The sequence below is a fragment of the Zingiber officinale genome, chromosome 4B (genome assembly GCF_018446385.1).
Source record: "Zingiber officinale cultivar Zhangliang chromosome 4B, Zo_v1.1, whole genome shotgun sequence".
NCBI lineage: Eukaryota > Viridiplantae > Streptophyta > Magnoliopsida > Zingiberales > Zingiberaceae > Zingiber > Zingiber officinale.
This window is the reverse complement of record NC_055993.1, coordinates 119,252,072-119,273,450: the sequence shown is the minus strand read 5'-3', so window position 1 is coordinate 119,273,450 and position 21,379 is coordinate 119,252,072. Positions and strand designations below refer to the sequence as shown.

General features: G+C 35.9%; 2 protein-coding genes and 1 non-coding gene across 4 annotated transcripts; 1 reads left to right on the top strand and 2 right to left on the bottom strand.

Annotated features, from left to right (window-relative positions):
* Positions 1 to 548: 548 nt before the first annotated feature.
* LOC121976242 (glutamyl-tRNA(Gln) amidotransferase subunit B, chloroplastic/mitochondrial-like) lies at positions 549 to 9,909 on the bottom strand. Of its 2 annotated transcripts, none has more exons than XM_042528329.1 (9): positions 9,688 to 9,909; positions 8,677 to 9,361; positions 8,353 to 8,562; positions 2,771 to 2,911; positions 2,488 to 2,691; positions 2,204 to 2,401; positions 1,602 to 1,670; positions 909 to 1,025; positions 549 to 834 (listed from the first exon to the last, which is right to left on the bottom strand). In XM_042528329.1, the coding sequence occupies exons 2-9, from the start codon at positions 9,292 to 9,294 to the stop codon at positions 754 to 756; spliced, it is 1,638 nt and encodes a 545-aa protein (XP_042384263.1). In that variant the 5' UTR covers positions 9,295 to 9,361; positions 9,688 to 9,909; the 3' UTR covers positions 549 to 753. The 2 variants fall into 2 exon arrangements, with proteins under 2 accessions (XP_042384263.1, XP_042384265.1); XM_042528331.1 differs by having other exon boundaries at positions 8,677 to 9,301.
* Positions 9,910 to 11,622: 1,713 nt separating this feature from the next.
* On the bottom strand, positions 11,623 to 14,570 carry LOC121976241 (60S ribosomal protein L5-like). The gene is made up of 9 exons (XM_042528328.1): positions 14,487 to 14,570; positions 13,240 to 13,309; positions 13,070 to 13,161; positions 12,856 to 12,982; positions 12,710 to 12,789; positions 12,513 to 12,629; positions 12,181 to 12,315; positions 11,925 to 12,094; positions 11,623 to 11,848 (listed from the first exon to the last, which is right to left on the bottom strand). Exons 1-9 carry the CDS (start codon positions 14,487 to 14,489, stop codon positions 11,740 to 11,742), a joined length of 903 nt encoding a protein of 300 aa, XP_042384262.1. The 5' UTR covers positions 14,490 to 14,570; the 3' UTR covers positions 11,623 to 11,739.
* A 4,739-nt stretch (positions 14,571 to 19,309) lies between these two features.
* TRNAS-CGA lies at positions 19,310 to 19,391 on the top strand. The gene has a single exon. It is a non-coding gene; the product is annotated as a tRNA-Ser (tRNA).
* Positions 19,392 to 21,379: the final 1,988 nt, after the last annotated feature.

The window sequence follows — 21,379 nt, the reverse complement described above, 5'->3', positions numbered from 1 at the left end:
GTCCACAAGGAAAAAAAATGGCCATGTAATACTTTGTAATCATGTATGACAACGATAGTCATGAAAACTCGCTCCAATTGGAGCAATAAATTCATGAAAATCTGCGGGTCATCCGAGTTGGTATATGACGGGTGTTATCATAATGAGATCATATAGTCGATCCTCGGGGTAGCTGGAAAATAAATTCCCTATTCCCGTATTACATCCTGTCTGTCACATGCTCGTTCGGATACTGCGATTTATCTCCCTCGTAATGGTCTTGGGTCAGGTACGACAGGGGCACTGGGAGACAAGTGTTTCACCTTTTGTCACAATAAATTCATGAAAACGGCACCAATTGGAGCAACTTTGTAAAATTGTTGCAACGATGTTGGACAAAAGCAATAATGATAGGAAGGGCGTCCTTAAATTTCTACCTTTTATAGAAAAAATATTCACACTTTCATAAGTATATATATCTATAGTTTTGTTATCATGTTATCCCATATTTTTAACAATTAAGGGGAAAATTAATAACACTCATCTATGAAAGTGATCCTTCCAAAGTATAAAGGTAAAATAATAATAGTGAAACTATTTTAAAAGGTAGTTAAAATACAAGAATAAAATGAAAATTTTCTCTTCTCTAAATGCCATCCGTATGAAAACTTACATTCTTGTGTTCCCAATTTATTAAAGTCAACACTGACTTTCTAAACTTCCCTTGCAAGAAAATCTATGAGGTAGATCTCATGACTTTGGATCTTAACAAAGTCAACTCTCTCCTTTCAATTTGACGCCAAGAATCTTGTTCAAAACCAATGGATTTGCCTTGCCCTTGGATTCCTTCATCACCTACAGAACCAAAATTCAGAGTTTCAGACTGCAGTAAAATCATAACTTTTCGACATTGTTGCTGATTCATGCACCTGGCCGGCGAAAAACCCCTGCAACCTGGTTTTTCCTGCACGGTACTGTTCGAGCTGCTTGGGATTTGCCGCAAGGACTTTATCAACTAGTGCTTCTATGGCTGCTGGATCTACAATCTGAAATTTCGCATATAAAGTGAGTTATACATTGTGGAAAACAAATTTGCTGGATAACCAGCAACAAGTTCGATAATCAGTATCGATTTTCATGGTTGGAAAAGGAGCACAAACATAGAAAGCTTGGTCTCGTAAATTTTATGATAGAAAAGCCTAAAATTGATGTTGCTCACTCCTGTTTAGATGAGTCGGAAGCTATCATGTCTCTTTCATTATGAATTGTTCTTCTGAGACTTAGAAATGGAGTTCTTTCAGCTGTAAGAATTGTTGGACGATCCTCACGACTTATGCTGCTGCTGCTGCTGCTGCTGTTGTTATAACTCAAAGCCATGCTCAGCATATTACCAACTACAACAATTGTTAAACTACTCTATTCGCGGTTAACAGTTTACGAGTTTATCAGCTCCACTATAGTTAATCTTTAGGTAGTCAGAAATCTGAAGATATTACTAAGAATTCACTTGGATACCATCAATCGATAAACAGAAGAATCCATGCATCAAATCATTACAATTCAATGTTCAGATCAACAATTATAAATTCAGATGCTTTGCGGACCAGAAATATTAGACTTGCCTGAACTAGATCCTTTTCCTCTATCAGTGACTGGACAGTTCCACCTTTGGCCAGAAGCTCAAAAAGTATCTGTCAGAAAATGGAAAAAAAAATGAGAATATTTAGAAAAATACGGTATATAATGTCGAACATCTGGTAGGGATGTTTAAGCATATGGTCTATAGCCTTTTCCAAACATTCTGCATAGAAGAACTATTAGTTCGTATAGTTTTCAAGTGACTCAGTAAGACAAAGAAGAGAGAAGAGAATAAAATGCTTAGCTTAGCTAAATAGAATTAACGACGTAACCCTGAGCTTTTAGAGTATACTTACAATGATGGCATATCGTATCATAATGAAAAAAAAAACATAGTAATTGTTGTTTATGATACCGTCAACTCCTAGGAAATTTATGACTTCATGATTGTTTCCCAGAAGTAGACTGAAGAATATGCTAACAAATAATAAGTTCAGCAAGACATGTTGAGAGTTTGACAATTTTCTTGATTGCAAAAAATGAGTTGATTAATTTTACATGTCAACAACTTTAATATTACCAAAACAACCATAACCGGATTATAGAAGGAAATTATCCGACACACGAAATCCAAACATTGGCATACCTCCTTCCCGATCTTCCCACTGATGGTTCCATTTTTTATTGAAGCTATTAATTCAGAAAGCTCAAACGGTGTTAGTTTTATTTCAGTTATCGAAAGTCGCTCATTTTTCAGAAAAGCTGAAATATCTCCCATAATCCAGTTGGCGGCTAATTTTGGATCAGCGCCGTTCTCAAGAGATGCATCAAAAAATTCAGCAACCTGCAAAATTCATCAGTTGTCACTGTTGCTCAATGAAAGGCATCTGCTTATCTCTAAAGTAACCCGAGATTTTAGCTATTTCCTACATGATTGTCATTAGCTAGAAAGAGAACATCTTGCATTGCGAGATCCATTTTCTCATATCGTCTGCGCTTTGCTTCGGGAAGCTCAGGCAACCCTTGACAAAGTTTGTCGACAAATTCCTTTGTGAGAACAACTTCTGGTAGGTCAGGCTCTGGAAAATATCTATAATCTGCTAGCCCTTCCTTTTTCCTCATTGTAAAAGTTTTCTGGTCCATAAACAGGCAACATGAAAAAAGAAAAATGAAGATAAGACTCGGAATCTGAACTACATGGAAAATGGCAAACCTGAGCACCTTCTTCCCATAGACGAGTTTCTTGGAAAATCTGATCACTTTGACCTAGACTATGTAGAAGAACCTGTCTCGAGATCTCATAATCAATGGCTCTACTCATTGCAGAAAACGAATTCATGTTCTTTATTTCTACCTGTCGACAAAGCAAGTAAAAGCGGGAGCAACAATCACTATAAATGAAAAAGGTCTAACTTCTAACCGCTAAATTAATTCATCCAAAGTAATCCTGTAATGAATGCAGAAGAAAACACAATAAGGTGATCAATCATGACCACAGTCAATTTAGCTATAGATCTGTAGAAATCAGGAAAAGGTTGCCATCTTGATTAATCCAAAAAATGTGTCAGGAATAAAGAGTACAAAACTTTATATAGTTAGATTAAGAAAATATAAATCCTAAATTGAAAAACTAAAAGATTAAATTACCCTAAAGGCTATAAACAAATAATCCTAATAAATACATATAATCTAACATTCCCCCTCAAACTCACGATGCTACAGCTAGAAGCATTAAAAATAGAAGTGCAAAGTAAAATGAGCCTTGGTAAACATTTCAGCTATCTGCAACGAGAAAGGAACAAAAGGCAGTGTGATAGTGTCAAGCTGTAAATGATGACGAGTGAGATGACAATCAATCTCAATATACTTCGTTCTCTCATGAAAAATCATATTGCGTGCAATTTGAATGACACTCTGATTATCACAATGGTTGCCGAAGAAAAACTCTCATATCTGTAAGCAACCAACGTAGCCAAACAATCTCATAAGTGGTGGTAGTTATGGCACGATATTCAGCTTCTGTAGAAGATCTTGAAATAACATCTTGTTTTTTTCTCTTTCAAGAGATAAGAGAATCGTCAAGAAAAATGTCAATCAACATCAGAATATGCACATAACTCTAACGAGAAAGTAGAAGGGAATAAGAGACTCTAAAACTGAGTTCCTCTAAGATACCAGAGAATGCGAAGAACAACAACCCAATAAACTATGGTCGATGCGTGACAAATTGATTAACCATATGTACAGCATGCGCAATATCAGGACGAGTCACAATGAGATAAACCAAGCTTCCCACAATTGTGTATGGTGGAGGTTAGGATCTGGCAAAGGAGAACTATCTGATGGAAAACAACGAGCATTAGTCTCAAGAGGAGTATCAACTATCTTGTTGTCAGTGAGACGTGGACGCTCAAATAGATCAGCTATGTACTTTGACTGAGATAAGAGATAACCTTTTAGCGAAGAGGCAATCTCGATCCCTAGAAAATAGTGTAGTAAACTCAAATCTTTCATAGCGAAACAACGAACTACTTCAAACTTCAAAAACTAAATTCAATCAAAATCATCATCTGTAATTATCATGTCATCCACATATAAAGACAAAAGTATATGATCCACACGCGTACACCTGACAAACAAAACCGAATCATGATTATTAGGATGAAAGCCAAGCGAAGTAATCACCGTGGAGAACTTTACAAACTAAGCACGTAGTGCTTGTTTAAGTCCATAGAGAGCTTTGCGAAGCTTGCAAACTTCACCAAGTCGGTGAGCAACTCCAGGAGGAGACACTATATACACTTCTTCTTAAAGATCACCATTTAAAAAGGCATCGTTGACATCTATCTGAGATATTTTACGATCAGAGGTAACGACAATTAACATACGAACAATAGTCATTTTAACAACAGGGGCAAAAGTTTCTCATAATTCATGTCATACTCCTAAGAGTAACCTTTAACAAGAAGACGAGCTTTGTACCGTTCGACATAACTATCAAATTTAGTTTTGATCTTATAGACCCAACAAGAACCAATGACGTGTTTCCCTGGTGGCAAGAGGTACCAAATCTCAAGTACGAGTATGATGCAGAGCAGTTAATTCCTCGTCCATAGCATTTTGCCAAAGAGAGTTACCGACAACTTCTCTATAGGACAAAGGCTCAGCAAGAGAATGAACAAAGGTAACAAAAGAAGCAAAGGAACTAAAATAACAAAAATAAGCAAAATCAGGTAGTTTAGTAGACTTACGAGGACGTGTAGATCGACAAGTAGGATTGTCCATAATCTCATGAGGTGATGGAACAGTCGCAGGAGGGGAGGGGGAGGGGGAGGGGCAATAGATGTCTCAAGAATACCAGATTCAGTGAAGCTATCATGTGAAAGAGTAGCCGTGGGGGAGGCTTCATTGGTGTCGGTACTGAAGGGATCAATGCGAATAAGATTTGCATGAGTCATGTGGTAGAAGAGGTATGGAGAAAAAAGGAATATGCTCAAGAAACACAACATGACGAGAGACATATAATTTTTGACTAATTGGATCAAAACAACGATATCCCTTGACCAACACCATAACCAAGGAAGACACACAAAGTAGACCTAGAGGGCAATTTATCACGGTCAACATGTGGTCGGAGAACAAAACAAGTACAACAAAAAAACACGTAAAGAGGAATAATCAAGAGCATGACCATATAATTTTTGAAAAATGAGACAAACTTGAATTGTGAGAAGTCAAAATCTTATTAATTACAGGAGTAGCAGTAAGAACTGTTTCTCCCCAAAAAACACTAAGAACATTCGTAGACAATAAGAATGAGCGGATTGTCTCAACAAGATGTTTATGCTTTCTCTCGGCAACTCCATTCTGTTAAGATGTTTCTCGACACAAGATTTGATGTATAGTAGCTTATGATGCAAGTAAATGAGAAAAACATTGGAAGTGTACTCGCTTCCTAAATCACAATGAAAATACTTGATAACAACCGAATGTTGAGTTTTAACAAGAGCTTTAAAGTCATTGAAGATGCTAAGATAATCATATTTGTATTTTATAAGATAAATCCAAGCATAACGAGTGCAATCATCAATAAAAGAAATATAATATCTTGATCTCCCTTTAGTAGTAAGGGGAGAAGGCCCCCACACATCAGAATGAACAAGATCAAAAGGATTATAAGAAAAATATAGACTTTTATTGAAAGGTAACGTAGAAAATTTTGTCAGTTTACAACCACTACAATCAGAAATATTGTGACTTTTTAAAGTTTCTAATACTCCAGACGAAGAAAAAATTGTAAACGGGACACTGAAACATGACCTAAACGAGTATGCCACAAATAAAACTCAGAAGAACGACGCAATCGAAAAGATGACAGATCAACACTAGAAGCTACAACTTCTAGTACTTGGAGCTTATCCAAGACATAGAGTCCCCTTTGCCTACGGCTTGTCTCAATCATCTTCTGAGATCGCGAGTCCTACACATAACAATTGGATGAAGAAAAAAAGATTGTATATCCAAATTCACACAATTGACTAACAGAAACAAGATTAAATGTAAGACTAGGAATATGATAAACATCAAGAAGAGACAAGCAAGTTGTAACAACAAAACCAACACCTATTAATGGCATTGGAGTCCATCAGCAGTCACAATTAATAAAGATGAATTAGAAGACAAGGAGATAAAGGATGACAAGTCAGGTGGCATATGATGAGAGGCTCCAAAATCTAAGATCCATAAAGAGGAAAATATACCTGATGTACTAGAGGATGATAAACCTATATGAGAAGAAACAGACATGGCAAACGGCTATGAAGCAAAGAACTGTTGAAACTGCTCAAGCACATATGAATCTAAAGAGGGGGCAGCAACTGCATTACTAAACTGGTAGTTTATATGACAACTGTTATGGTTGATTACCAGATTTCTATGAAGCATTTTGATGTAGCAATGGTGGCTGTTGCGGCCGTTGCTGCTAATACTGTTGTTGCGGTGGTTGTTTCTATTGCTACGGTACTTTACCTTTATTCAACAATAATGGACTTCCAGTGTCCCTTTTCTTTGCAATAAGCACACTTATCACTAGAAACCTTCGAAGTCGACCTATTTTGATTATGAGGCGGTGGCTGCTGTTGTGCTGCAAAAACAGATGGCTAGACGATGCAATAGTCCTCTTATCAACCTAAGACTTAAGGCGAATCTCCTCAGCTAGCAATTCATGTACTACTGAATCAACAAAAAGGAGAGGACTATGATGCAAAATTGTTCCGCGCAATCCTTCAAAGTCATCACGAAGATTCATCAAGAATTGGACCAGACGTTATTCTTCTCTCTGAGTGACATAAGCTAGGAATGCTCGTAATTCTGAAGATTCTATGAGTGTCAACTGGTCTCATAGTTCTAACATGACAGAATAAAAATCTTGGAGCCCATATCTTGCTGTCGAAGTGCGCAGATATCTGTTTTCAATTGATATTGTTTGCCAAAATTAGACTGTGTGTATAATCTTATCAGATGATCCCAAACCTCTTTGGTTGTCTCGCACTTTGCCAACTGAGCACCAATAGTGTGAAACAGAATTATTGATCCACATAATAATCTTCGCATTATCGGCCTCCCAAACATCCAACGACTTTGCATAATCATCAGCGTTATGTCCATAGGTTGAATTCGCACACCTAAAACATATCCCACGTAGATTTTCCCCACAAGAAGTTTTCTTAACATGTCCCCAATAAGAATAATTTTTTCCATCCAGTCGAACACTAATCGATTGAAGTCAATCATCTGTGCGACCACTCATGATGATAGATTGAATTGTACTCGCGAATAACCGAACAAAAAACAAAATCAAGTTGATGCAAAAATAAAAGAAACCCAATCCAAATGTAAGGCCACACCAAAAACTGTGGATTGAATTAACAATCCTTTACGCAAACCATCAAAATCATGAAGATGAAAACTCTGATACCATGTAGAAATTGAGACGAGGAAAAGGTAACCATCTTGATTAATCCAAAAAGTATGTTAGGAATAAAGAGTACACAGTCTTATATAGTTAGATTAAGAAAACATAAACCCTAAATTGAAAAAACAAAAGACTAAATTGCCCTAAAGGCTATAAACAAATAATCCTAATAAATATATAAAATCTAACAAGATCAACTCTCTTGACCATCATACGATCCACATCGATGTCCTCAGCTGTTCACTAATATTAATAAGTATGGGACAATTATTATAAACCTTAGGAGTTATCAAAAAAGTATACTTAAAAGGAAGTTCTATAAAACGACGGCTAGACCTGATATGTTATATGGAATTAAATGTTAGGCTATGACTTAAGCATATAAGCAAAAGATGAAAGTTGTAGAGAAGAAAATGTTAAGGTTGATGTGCAGACATACGAGAATAGACAGGATAAGAAATAAAATGTTAGAAAGAAAGTCAGAATTGGAAAACTCCCAAAAACATGTTTAAAATCGTATATACATGTACTTAGACAACTAATAAATGATTCAGTTAGACAATGTGAAATTATGATAAATATACACATCAAATGAGGCTTAGTTGTTGTTGTAGTAGATGGTGATCAAATACCATTCCACTTAAAACTTAAGTTTGTGATACTTTCCAAGTCCATAAAAGATTGACATATTCAACAAAAAAAAACACCATATGTTTTTGATCATTTTACATTAAAATAAAAAAAAATTGAATCTATGCCGAATGAAAGCAGTACACGGTTTCGAGTAGATATGTATTAAGTAATATGTGAGAAAATAATACCTTTGTACCGAATTTTGATTGCCCTATTGGACGAACAGAAACATTTACATCGCAACGAAGTGAACCTTCCTGCATATTTCCATTGCTTATTCCAAGAAACCTAACCAGCCTTTGTATCTCTGCTGCATATTCAGCAGCCTCGAGTCCACTCCTCATATCGGGCTCAGAGACAATCTCTAGTAAAGGTACCCCTGCCCTATTCAAGTCGACCTGCACAAAAATGCCTCAGCAATCACTACATCATAATCTTAATAAAAATGACAATTATATGACAAGATTAGAAATATGCAAATATGTCAATTAGCAATCAAGACAGAAACCAACCTGGGAATAACTCCCTGTTTCTGAATGGAGCAGTTTCCCTGCATCTTCTTCCATGTGAACTCTAGTTATGCCAAACCTTCTATGACCGCCACCAAACTCAACCGGAAGATCTACATCGATGAAGCCTTTAGTTGCAATTGGGATGTCGAATTGTGAGATCTGGTACCCTTTGGGTAGATCTGGGTAAAAGTAATGTTTCCTGTCGAACTTGGAGGTCATCGACAACCCACAATTGAGTGCAAGGCCCAGCTTCACTGCAAATTCAACAACCTTGGAGTTCAGAACTGGCAGAGTACCAGGATGCCCCATGCAAACAGGGCAAATGGTGGTGTTCGGTCGTGACCCATAGACATAAGGACAGCTGCAAAATGCCTTGGTGAGGGTGAACAGCTGAACATGGGTCTCTATCCCAATGATAGCTTCAAATCCATGTGTGTTCGGCTCCAAAGCTCTTTTAGGTGCTACTTGGATTAGCTCCTCTTTCAGAGTGTTAGCAGTGCCCTCTCCTCGAGCACTAGTACAAGACCTTGAGGCTCGCAATCTGCGAAAAAGAACACCACTGCTCCTGCTGAAGAACTGAGAGTTGGCTATAATTCCGCGATGAAAGATCAGAGCCATCGCCACTCTATTTGTTTGTAAAAAAATTATCAGAAAGCCAAGTAGCCGCCTCAAGCAAGCATCACACCTTGAGCAAAGCAACAAAAGCAGTGCAAATAACTATTAAGTAGAAAGAACTTTTCTTAGAGGCGTTTCGACAAACAACTATAAGGCATGAAGAAACCCAACGCAGATCGCCGGAAACTGGATTTCCGATCCCATTAAACAATCAAAGTAAACCCTAACTGATGTTATACAGTGAAACAAATCAGATTTCGGTGGGAAGAAATCGGGTAATTAGGGAAAAACAAGTTCTTACAAAGCAAAAACATCTTTTTGCTTTGACTTGGAGAAGAAGAGCAGAAAGGATTTAGAACTGAATATGAGAAATTAATGGAGAAAAGGGAGCCGTACCGGCGAAATGATCAGTGTTCCAAGAGAACGAACGGCGGCGAGCGGATGAGCGGGAGGAGCTCCATAGCTCAACCAGGATAATGAGTGAGAATGGATTGGGTTTGGATCCTACAAATTTAGCCTGATCCGAGATTTGAGATCTTTGTCGTGATCTTGGATCGAGCGTTCTAGATTTCCCATCCTCCGTTCCAAGATTCTCGGGGCGCCGACTCATCAACCTAACGCCTGTGCATCTACGATGAAGATCCTCATAGGAAATATTTCTTTTAAATATTTAGATCCTGCATCACTTATTCTTTAAATATTTTAAATCTTATAATTAAATATTCTATCAACTAAATGTTTATGATCTTATTTATTAAATATTTTACTCTTAAATATTTATAATTTAATAATTAAATATTTCATCAATCAAATATTTATAATTTAAAATTACTTTATTAATTTATATCTAATTTTATATTAAAATAGATTAATTATATTTTTTTAATTCCTTAAATTTAATATATTTTTTCTATTATTTACCTATAAATATTTTTTACATATTATTTAATATAATATAATAATTATTTAATAGAATTATTATATTATATTAACGTTGGGATTTTTTTTAAAAATAAAAGTAACTTTCATTTGCCAAAACGATTGAATTAAAAAAATACCATTGCCAACCAAAAGGTGGACCCAATATAAATTTATACCCGATGATTTCTAATACCTTTTAAATATTTTCTTAAAAAATTATTTAAAAGAAAAAAATATTTAAAGAAATATCTCTGATTGGGGAGGTTATGCAAATTGATGGTCCCATGATTTGACCGTTTTTAATTAAATAGATAATTATTTCAATAGATCTAACTTCAGTTTTTAACTAATCAAAATGATCTATAAGATATGTGGCCTCTCTTTACAGTGTAAAGGGTTATTATTCTTAAGTTAAAATATCTCTCATAATTTAGTAATATTATTTTTTTACTCCAATGTTATGAAAAAACAAGGATTTCAATTGCAATTTATATATATGTTGTAATATAGATATTTTATCTATTAATATTATACTATAGTAATTATAAATAGTAACTATTATTAATATTATATAGTTATAACAGTCATCTCTAAAACCGTTTATTTTTTCGTTTGGTACTGCATTATTTACGGTCATACCGTGTAACGTTTAAAATGATCTCATAGTATTATAACATCGTTAAAAATAAAAGTATTTTTAAAAGAAAAATATATCAAAATGGACACTATTTTGATAATAAATTTTAAAAAAAAACATCCAAAGAAACATTCCTTTGATTATATATAAATATATTTTTTTTAGAAAAAAAAATCTTAAAAATTAAACCATTAAATCTTTTCTAACAAATTTAAAATTAGATATATAAATTTTAAGTACGTTTTAATTTTTTTTTTTATAAATTATATTTATTTATTAATTAGGTTAGAAAAAGTATACATTGGACTAGCAACTTTCGTATTAAACTAACTTTTAAAAAATAATTAAAATATAAATTTTAGCATGCCATTTTTATCAAAATATAAAATGGCATTTTAGGTAATTTTAAGTATCCTTTTAATTAGTACCTTTTTCTTTTATTCAATAACTAAAAATATATAAAATAAAAAGCTTAACGTTTATAAATAAAATTCAGAATAATTTATAAATAAATTTATATAAAACTTAATTATATTTTTTAGATTTTTAATTTAGATATATATAAATATATTAATTTATTAAAAAATAACTTAAAATTATTTATAATATATTTAAAAAGTATATAGTAGATAAACATTTAATCTAATTTATAAAAACAACTTTAGCTTAATAAAAATTAAAAATCAACTCAAGCTCGATAAATTTTTTAATAAAATCTTGATAAGTAAACAAACAAAATTGAATATAACTAATCTCAACTAACATAACTCGACTAAGAAAATCAATTACCAATTTGCATCAGTCAAAATCTCAGTGTATGATCAAATTGGTTGAATGCTTATAAGGAGATTAAAGTAGTGGACTGACAAGGCTAGCCTCATCGTAACTTTTCACTCGTCGTCGTCGTCTTCATCAGCACCGGCAGAAGCATTAAGAGCGTTCAATCTTTCAATGAGTTTAGCCTTCCTTTCCTCGTAAGTAAGCTTCTTCAAGTTGTACCTAAAAAGAATAGAAAAACATGTATAAACTCTATCCATGTTGTCATGGTTAGTTTCCGTGTCAGTGGAGGACGAACCTCTTATGCTCCTTTGGCTCTGGCTTTGTCAACTTCACTGCACTTGGATTGGCACGGATGGCAGCATGAACTTTCTTGTACAGCTCCTCCATGTTATCAGCGCTAACTCCTTTCTTGATGTATTCGCTAAAGTGTGCCTGGTATTTTTCTGGCTCATCCTCCATCAGAATCTGGGGTTTCAAACAAATGAGAAATTCGACATTCAACTCTACAATAAGCTCTTGGACAAGGCGGCGAAAGGATGAAAGGAACTAACCCTCATGTATGCAGCAACGTGACCACCGAAAATGTATTTCCGGTGAACATCAGCATCAAGTTGCTTATCGTCCTTGTTAAAGCCGGCGAATCTCTTGTCACTGTGAGGGATATCTAGTCCACCATCTAATGCTCCCTGTACACAAGGACCAGAAAAATATCAAAAATTGAAACGATTGAAATTGGAACGGTCCTTTCTTTTCATATGTATTTCTCATCTAAAACTCTTGTTTTTGCACATATAATCGTCTCCATGACAAGCATCCTTACTAGATAAAAAGGCATCAAATAGTATTCTTCGATAAGCATATTTAATGTTTGTGAGACAAACACCTTAAGAGCACCAAATACTCGGTTGCCTGTAGTTGTGCGCAGAAGGCCAACATCAAGAAAAGCACGGAAAGGCCTTCTAGTATCAGTGGGTTCGACAGAAAAATCCTCTCCAGTGGCCTAAAGATATCCATACAGGTTAGGCGAACTACAATTACGGAACAAAGTTAGACAAAGCATAAAGACTACAAAGGAGACACCTCAATATTTCCCTTGTATTCACCATCCAATTCAAGGGTCTTCAAGACCCGCCTTGCCAAGAGAAGCCCCGTGCAATAAGCTAATTGTCAAGAAACACCCTTTGAGATGTGAAATAAATAAATAAAGAAGAATATGAATGTCTTACCTGCAGCATAGTTTGTAAGACCAACTTCAAGTCCATAGCAAGGGAGTTCGTGTGCATAGGCAGAAGCAAGAACTAAATCACCAACAATGCTCGCAGATATTATTTGTGCAACAATATCCGTGTTAGTCTGATAGCAAACCGAGTTAAGAACTGAATCTAGTTATTCATGACATCGAAATAACCAAATGAAGATAGAAGCAACTTCCAAGGATACAAAACGAACAACAAATCTATATTTAGGCGTGTTATATTTGTTCTTGTCCTGGTTGATCAACCTGATCCGCGCACGGTAATCAGTTTTTCCCTCTGTCCAATGCAAAAAAAAAAAGGATGCTTCAGAACCAGCTACAGTTGCCAAACTATAGATTGAAATGTGAATTATACCTCTCCTTCTTTTGTACTTGACTTGAAACCTCTTGAAGTAAGCCTTTGCCTTTTGAGTTTTGACGAACGTCTGAGATTGAAAATATTGTCAAACTTAAACACTTAGTCCACCAAAATAGATAACTTACTAACAACAACAACAACAACCAAGCTTTTATCACAAAGTAAAATTGACTATACTTCATGTCATTGGGTTCGATCTCCTACTATATCATCATCTATATTTAAATAAATTTTATTTTATTTTATTGTTATTAACCAAATCTTATTTAGTCTTCCTCTTCTTTGATTAATGTGTATATTTATCTCACATCATCTAACATATTTATCGATACTATACCATCTTAAACGTCTCACAGAGTTTTATTTCAATAGGCACAACTTGACTTTCTCTCTAAATTTCTCTTTCCTTATCCTATCTATCCTCATACGTTTGTATAACTTTATCTCTTTGACTCTCATATTCTACTCACGTGCTTGATTCATAGCCGAACATTCAACTTTTTATAACATAAAAAGAACCAACCATCATTTTATACAACTTCTCGTAAAGTTTTAGAAGTAAATTACGATCACAAAGAACACCTAATGCCCTCATCTATTTCAGCAATCCTAGTTGTATCTTATGTAAAAGATCTCTATCAACCCTCTAACTGTTTGCAAAAAAATCTTATAACTAGTCATCTCTTATCTTAACAATTGTCTTGCTACGCCTAATACTAATAAACTTAAATTCAATGGTCAAAAATTCTAAACAAAAAAAAGTTCTACAAGAAAAAAGTTAAATTCTTATATCATACTAAACATCATGCTCAAACAATCTAGAACTATACAAGTAAAAGAATGCATTAAAAAAACTAGTGATGGATCGAGAACAAAAATTGTCTAACTAAAAAACGATTCCAGACAATTAGCAGCACCATTTCTGTAACAACTCAACCTCAACAGCTTAGAACAATTAGAATGAAAGAAAAATGCATCTTATCAGATTAGATTAACAAAAAGATTCAACTTTAATAACACTATAAAAAATATATATCCAGTTCTAATTCAAGGAAGATACAGTGCTCGAGGCTGAACATTCTTACGCATCACAAAATCTTCAAAAAAAAAAAAAAAAACTAAAAAGTTAACATTTTTACGCTTGGATCCGTATCATCGTGGGCATAGAGAAAAAAAGGGGAGATCTTTGTAGAAGCACGGGGAATTTCAACAAAGAAGAAGGTGGGGATTCAAGAACATCTCACCATCTGGCTCTTCTCCTGTCGCTGCTATCCGCTGCCGCCTTCAGGGAGTGCCGAAGCGAGAGAGCAAGCGCTTATAAACGGAATCGATCATTTTACCCTAACGAGATCGAAGATCTGACGGTCACGATTGCTCCATACTTCGACGAACCATCGCCCGGTCGAGGCTCGAGAGGTGTTCTCGAAACCGGATCGAATGAACCATTCGATTAGGTTCATTTGAGAGTGAGAGATACATCTGTTTGATTAAAATTGTAAATGATGGACTCCTTCTGATTGCCCCGCTCAATTACCAGTTCTCTTTACTTTACCACGCCTAATCTGGATAGAAGATAAATTTACAAAGGGATCGTAATGAGTAATGAATTATGATTCAATCATGATTATGATCCGACTGTAATTACATTATGAAGGATTCTTGCTCCTGACGTCAACCTCTCTTGGCCCGGCCAACCAGCTTTCCGCACTTCTGACAGACTAATGGCTCATAGATAGCTTGCGTGTCTAACGCGTCAATTCATGTGGATATTCCTTGTGGCAGCTATATAAGGTTGATTAGATGATGACTCATAGGAGAACAAAGTTATGACACACCAAAGGACACTCAAGGAGGAAAGGACCATGGAGTAGTCCGAAAAAAATGATAAATTTAGTTAGTCTTATTGACTAACCCTAAGGGTGATCAGTTCGACTTCACAGAATTTTTTCACATGCCATCAAGGTAAATCGGAAAACGCTCGTGGATCGTAGCGGGTGGCCAAGAAACTCAATATCCTTTGATTGTGCACTCTATATCATGATTCCGCCCCTAGATCAATACGAAAAAGGTAAATCACATATAGCTACTAGTCACTAATGCATATGATAAGACATGAGGGAAGACATGTTCAGACATGTCAAGTTTCAACTGAAATCTCATCTAACAACTCTCCATATTTCAACCATCTTGTAGTCCGAGCGTGCTGAGGAGGACGTCAATAAAAAAAAATAATTTTTTTTTATGAAATCTAGCTTTTGATCAATTTAATAGAAGAACATGATTAAGGTTGATTAGTATAAGTTCACAAATCAGATGATCTCGAATTCGAAAGAGATGAGTGCCCTAAGCATCATCGAAGGGGTTGATGGAACGAAGAACACAAGCTCAGTCAGCCCACTTCTTCCCTCTCAATTTGAACCATGTTATCTGATATTCCAAGGATCTCGTGCTCGATTAGTTTTAGCGCAGAGGCTTCAACTAATTGCTAATCGAATAAGGGAAAGTGAAATAGGTTTGCACTAGAGGTAACAATATTGCCAAACAATCAAAAACAAAAACAATCATAAGATCGAAGTGAGAGTTCAATCCTTGCGAAAACAATACTGTCTGTCATAAACTCCAAATCATAGGAACAATTCATTCATATCGAACATAAACATTGCAAGGATTTAAACCCCAAAATCAGAGGAACAAGTAATACATGCTAAGAAAAACACTCAGCAAGAGCAAAACACCACCAGGATTATCACAAACTAGTTGGAGGATTGTAAACAAAGCATAAACAATAAAAATCAACATGTAATCGAAATGGGAAGTCTGTAACTTATACAATAAAGTACGGATAAGTTCATGTTTGCTCCAACTATTTAAGATCGGCTAATAGGAGTTTCAACTATAACTAAGCAGAAAACATATGAAAACAGTGAGAATAACAAAAGGCAACATCAATTAGGAGTCAATGATACCGATGGAACAAAAGGAACCAGAAAATTTATAAATTGAGGCCACAAGGAAAATTGTCCTTAGCATAGAGACTCTCATTTCATATCAATCTATAATCGCCCAAAACTGTTCAGCGCACACACCCCTTTAGCTCATCCCTGAGATATCAAAAGGCTCATCAAAAGATGGTTTTTTATCCTTCTCCTCATCGAACCCCATTCTGTTGCAGAAGTACTTGTTCAAGTACTCCTTCGAGAACTTGTCTTTCTCGTTCATATCATCTTTGTTTCCAAAGCATTCATTCAACTTGTGGCCTATCTTCTCGGCATATTCATCCTTCTCTGCCTCTCCAGGCTTCTCCTTCACCTTGAGAATGTCATCCTCCTCGCCACCAACCAAAGCAAAAGCAGCCTTCGCCGCTTCTAAGAATGCCTTGATACCTTCTGCCTATTCTTCGTTGTATAAAATAAATATAATTGCATAGCTATTACAACGTGAGATTGATAAGTATTGATTAAAAATAAATTGACTGTGTTGTAGTAGTTATGACATAATGTTGACATATATTAATCAATATTGACATGTGTTAATCCGATAAAAGTTCATATTATAAGAGTTGTTATGAATTGTATTTACTATAATATGGTATTATTAGTGTTGATAATAGAAGTGATACATAACATGATATTGACAAGTGTGGAGCAAAGAAGAAATATTCATATTATAATAATTATAAACTATAATTGCTACAATACAATTTATTAGTGACCCTAGATATAGTATTGTGGTAAAACGACGGGGATCATATATTCTCATACAATGAGAATTCGAATTTCACACTGGACATTTCCGAACACCAACGGAGTTTGAACCACAAGTAATGTTGAAGGTCTTTCTATCTTGAATTTATCTAGTACACAGTTTGTGGGATTGAGTCATAAGGGTGAACTCATAAAGGGGCAGGGCAACGGAGTCCCTCATTTTTTTTTTTTTTAAATAATTACGAATACATTCTTAAAAATAAAATCTTATTTTGAATCTTTTTCACACAACCTCTTGTCTACTTTTCAATAACCTCTTTTCAACGCTGACAACATCTGGGCTCTTCTTTTCCTATTTTAGTTGGATGTTTTGAGTTTTTATCTATTTTGATAATAGAGTTTTAAATCGTTTCTATTGTTTCGGAGGATTGATTTTCAATATGTTATAGTTTTATCAATTCTAAATATTCTTAAGTCATTTTTTTAAGGGTTAATAACTTTTAGTCCTCCGTATTTTTATAGCAAGTTGCATTTTGTCCCCCCTCTATTTAACAAACTACACTTAACCCCCTTTGACATGAAGTAAAAAGGCAAAAAAAAAAAGAGACCAAAATAACCTTAACCTAAATCAGATTTTAGAAGAAAATGAAAAATAAAAATAAAAAAAATCCCATAAGACCGTTGAAAGTTTAACCTTAACCAAATCTGATTTATATATAGGTCCAAAATTTCACTTGTTCATAGAAAAAATATTCTCACAAATTCATACATACACCAGGATAAACAACAGAAAAACAGCAGCTCTGAAAGAGATAATCAGTCAAAAATTGATTTTACCAAAAAAAAAGTCAAAATTCTAAATTAATAAATCAAAATTAAATGAAGATGGAATAAAATTTATCATTACAAATTAAAATGAAGATCCTTTGACGATTTAGAAAAAAAATCACCCTTTTAATTTTTGTCCAAAAGTAAATTTTCATTTCAAAGCAGCTAAAAATACTTTTCGTTTCAAAAGGGTGTTGTTTTGAAATGAAAATTTACTTTTGGACAAAAACTAAAAGGGTGATTTTTTTTCTAAATCATAAATGGTCTTCATTTTGATTTTTAATGATAAACTTTGTTCTATCTTCATTTAATTTTGATTCATTAATTTAGAATTCAGAGTTACTGTTTTTCTCTTGTTTATGTAGTGCATATATGAATTTTATGAGGATATTTTTTTAGGAACAAGTAAAATTTTAGACTTATATATATATCAGGTTGAGTTAAGGTTAAGCTTTTAATGGTTTTGTGGGATTTTTTTATTTTTATTTTTCTTTTAGAAGTCTGATTTAGGTTAGAGTTATTTTGGTCATTTATATTTTTTTTCCTTTTTACTTCATGTCAAAGGGGGGGGGGGGGGGGGGGTGGAGGGTGGTTTTTTAAATAGAGGGGGGCAAAATGTAATTTACTATAAAATTCAGGGGGCTTAAATTAGATATTTTTCATAAAAATAAAATGTTCAAAAATTATCATTTTCTTAAAAAATATTGATCAACCTGCTGAAAAACAGGAGTGATGAAACTTTTTGTTGAAAAAAGTTTGTAGAGTTTTTTTTTTTGATAAACGTCTTATTAGTTCAGATGTAATTGATTTCTAAGAGTAAGATTTAAGATTATGAATTATGAACCCAATATTCATCAAAGAATAAAAAAGAAAAAAAGTATTATCAACAAGTCCATGCTAATATTTAACTTTGTTCATCTTTTAATTAATATAAATTATATTTTGTAATTTTATATGAATTGTCCCCCTAACTAAAATTTCTCAATCTGTTGAGTTATACTCTGAATTAGTCTGATCGCTAGAATTTGATACTTCGAAAATACAATACAATTTATTAGTATTTAATTAGAATTGAAGTCTTTATATTATAGCATAACTATAATTATTACAATTTCCTCGCCTGCGGAAAATCGAGCGCCTAGACGTCCCTCGAAACTCCCGACGCTGTCGTCGTCGCGGCGGCATGAGCCATCTGGAAGCTCGTCCGGGTACGAGCACGTGGCCAACGTCACCCTGAACAAACACCTCTACCGGAGTTCTCTGTAGAGTGTATATAACCGGCTCGCCGCTGAACTCGTACGTGGAGGGTGAGGCTACCTCCCTGTGCCGCTCGACGCGGAGAGGGTAATCGAACAGCCGCACTCCTACGCTGTGCCGACGATCATCCACCGAGACACTCCCAACATCCTGCTGGACAAAGGAGTGGACGGCGAAGGTGGTCGACTTTGGGGTGTCACTGGCTGCGAACGTGGCAGCGATCGCTTTTGTCACATTTTAAAATATCTGATTAAGTTACTTACAGCATAACAGCAAATGTCGATATGTCCGAGTGGTTAAGGAGACAGACTCGAAATCTGTTGGGCTTTGCCTGCGCAGGTTCGAATCCTGCTGTCGACGGTCATTTGTTATGAGCATGCCCTAACTAGTTATCTTTTATTCACGTCATATTTGAAATATAACTTTTATATTTTTCCTTCCAATAACTATGTGATGGGAAGGGGAGTCTTAGCGGTTATTGTTAGATCATGAGTTTGAATTCTGAAAATAACCTCTTGTAAAAAATAAGGTAAAGTTGTGTATAATGGATCATTCCTTGGGATCCTGCATGGTGGGAGCTTCATGACTGCGTACAATGGATCTTTCATCAGGATCTCACATAGTGGGAGCTTCGTGCACCGAGTTATTCTTTTTTTTTTTTAATAACTATGTGATGCGGCAATAAGAAGAGTCTACCTAGCGCAAGCCAATTGCCACATTGAAGGAAAGTCAAAGAGGTCAACACGTAAAGGTAAGCAAGATACAATGTGGGTGCCTCGGTCGATCGGAGGGATTATTGTCTGGTCGGCCACACGATCAACAGTTGATGCTCTAATTAATCGACCCGGCCCGCTGAATGGGCCAGGAGCCCGTGCCGAAAAGGCTTGTAATACGAGCCGATCGGGGCTTCCGATCGGCTTTGAGTACGACGTTGGCATTGTACTCATAAACAAACCGTTCGACCGGTGCAAAGAATAACAATGCGCCGGAGGGAAAGACAATTAATAAGGGGAAGAAAAAACAAAGGGGTGTTAGGACCAAAAGTAGCTATAGGGGGGGTGAATAGCTCGTCGCGTTCGCTCCGTGGTCGGCGTTGCTTGTTCCTTCAAAGATATGGCAGCGGAAATACAAAGAAACAATCACACAACGCTAACACGGTTGGTTTACTTGGTATCCACCTCACAAGAGGTGACTAATCCAAGGATCCACACCTACTCACACACCCTCCACTAATAAAACTCTCCTTTATGGTAACTACCAAAGGCGGAGAAGCCCTACAACACTCTCAATACAAGAAGAAGAAAGGGAAATACAAGATAAGCAAAAGCTTACAAGATGTGCAATAAAAACCCTAACCCTAACTTCTTCCTCTTGCAATAGATCCGCCTCTTGACTTGGAGAACTTCCAAGATCCTTCAAGAACTGACGATCTCGAGCTTGGAGAGAGCTGTGGAGAAGCTGGTGAAGATCTGAGATGAATCTGCGAAGAGATACCGAAGACAACGTTCGCCTGTGGCTATAAACCCGACGCAACGGTCGGATCCCGATCGATTCGAATGTTCCCAATCGATCGGGGAGGCTTTGGATCGATCCACGGATCGATCCAGAGCGCCTCTGTGCTCTGGAAAAACGCCTGGATCGATCCACGGATCGATCCAGCGCTTATCGCGCGAAGCAGCTGCGTCCCAATCGATCCACTGATCGATTGGGACATCTGGATCGATCCATGGATCGATCCAGAGGCTCTCTGGTCGATCCACTGATCGATCCAGCACTTGGTTTTTGCCCAAAACCAAGTCCCAAGCCTCTCAAACCAACATCCGGTCAACCTTAACCTGTTGGTACATCATGCCTAGCATCTGGTCACTCCTTTGACCTGCTAGGACTTCCCACCAAGTGTCTGGTCAATCCCTTTGACCCACTTGGACTTTTCTATTCATGCCAAGTATCTGGTCACTCCCTTGACCTACTTGGACTTCCACCAGATGTCTGTTCAATCCCTTTGACCTATCTGTATTTCCTCGTGCCAAGTATCCAGTCAATCCTTTGACCTACTTGGACTTCCCAACACCAGATGTCCGATCATCCTTGATCCATCTGGATTTTCCCTTGCCTGGCTTCACTTACCAGGACTTTCACCTAGCTTCACTCACTAGGGTTTTCCATCTGCCTAGCTTCACTCACTAGGGTTTTCAATCTGCCTAGCTTCACTCACTAGGGTTTTCAATCTGCCTAGCTTCACTCACTAGGACTTTCCTTCTGCCTGACTTCACTCACCAGGACTTCCATTCTAACTAACATCCCAGTTAGGACTTCCCAGTCAAGTATCCGGTCGACCTTGACCTACT

What these genes read in the sequence shown, in the direction of transcription:
- LOC121976241 (XM_042528328.1), bottom strand. An exon ending in TCTTACAAACTATGCTGCAG is followed by an intron (nt 12,790 to 12,855) that starts GTAAGACATTCA and finishes CTTGACAATTAG; the next exon opens with CTTATTGCACGGGGCTTCTC. An exon ending in GAGTATTTGGTGCTCTTAAG is followed by an intron (nt 12,316 to 12,512) that starts GTGTTTGTCTCA and finishes CCTTGTGTACAG; the next exon opens with GGAGCATTAGATGGTGGACT.
- LOC121976242 (XM_042528329.1), bottom strand. Translation starts at nt 9,294, where the DNA reads ATGGCTCTGATCTTTCATCGCGGAATTATAGCCAACTCTCAGTTCTTC. An exon ending in AAACAGGGAGTTATTCCCAG is followed by an intron (nt 8,563 to 8,676) that starts GTTGGTTTCTGT and finishes ATTTTTGTGCAG; the next exon opens with GTCGACTTGAATAGGGCAGG. An exon ending in TTCTAGCTAATGACAATCAT is followed by an intron (nt 2,402 to 2,487) that starts GTAGGAAATAGC and finishes TGAATTTTGCAG; the next exon opens with GTTGCTGAATTTTTTGATGC.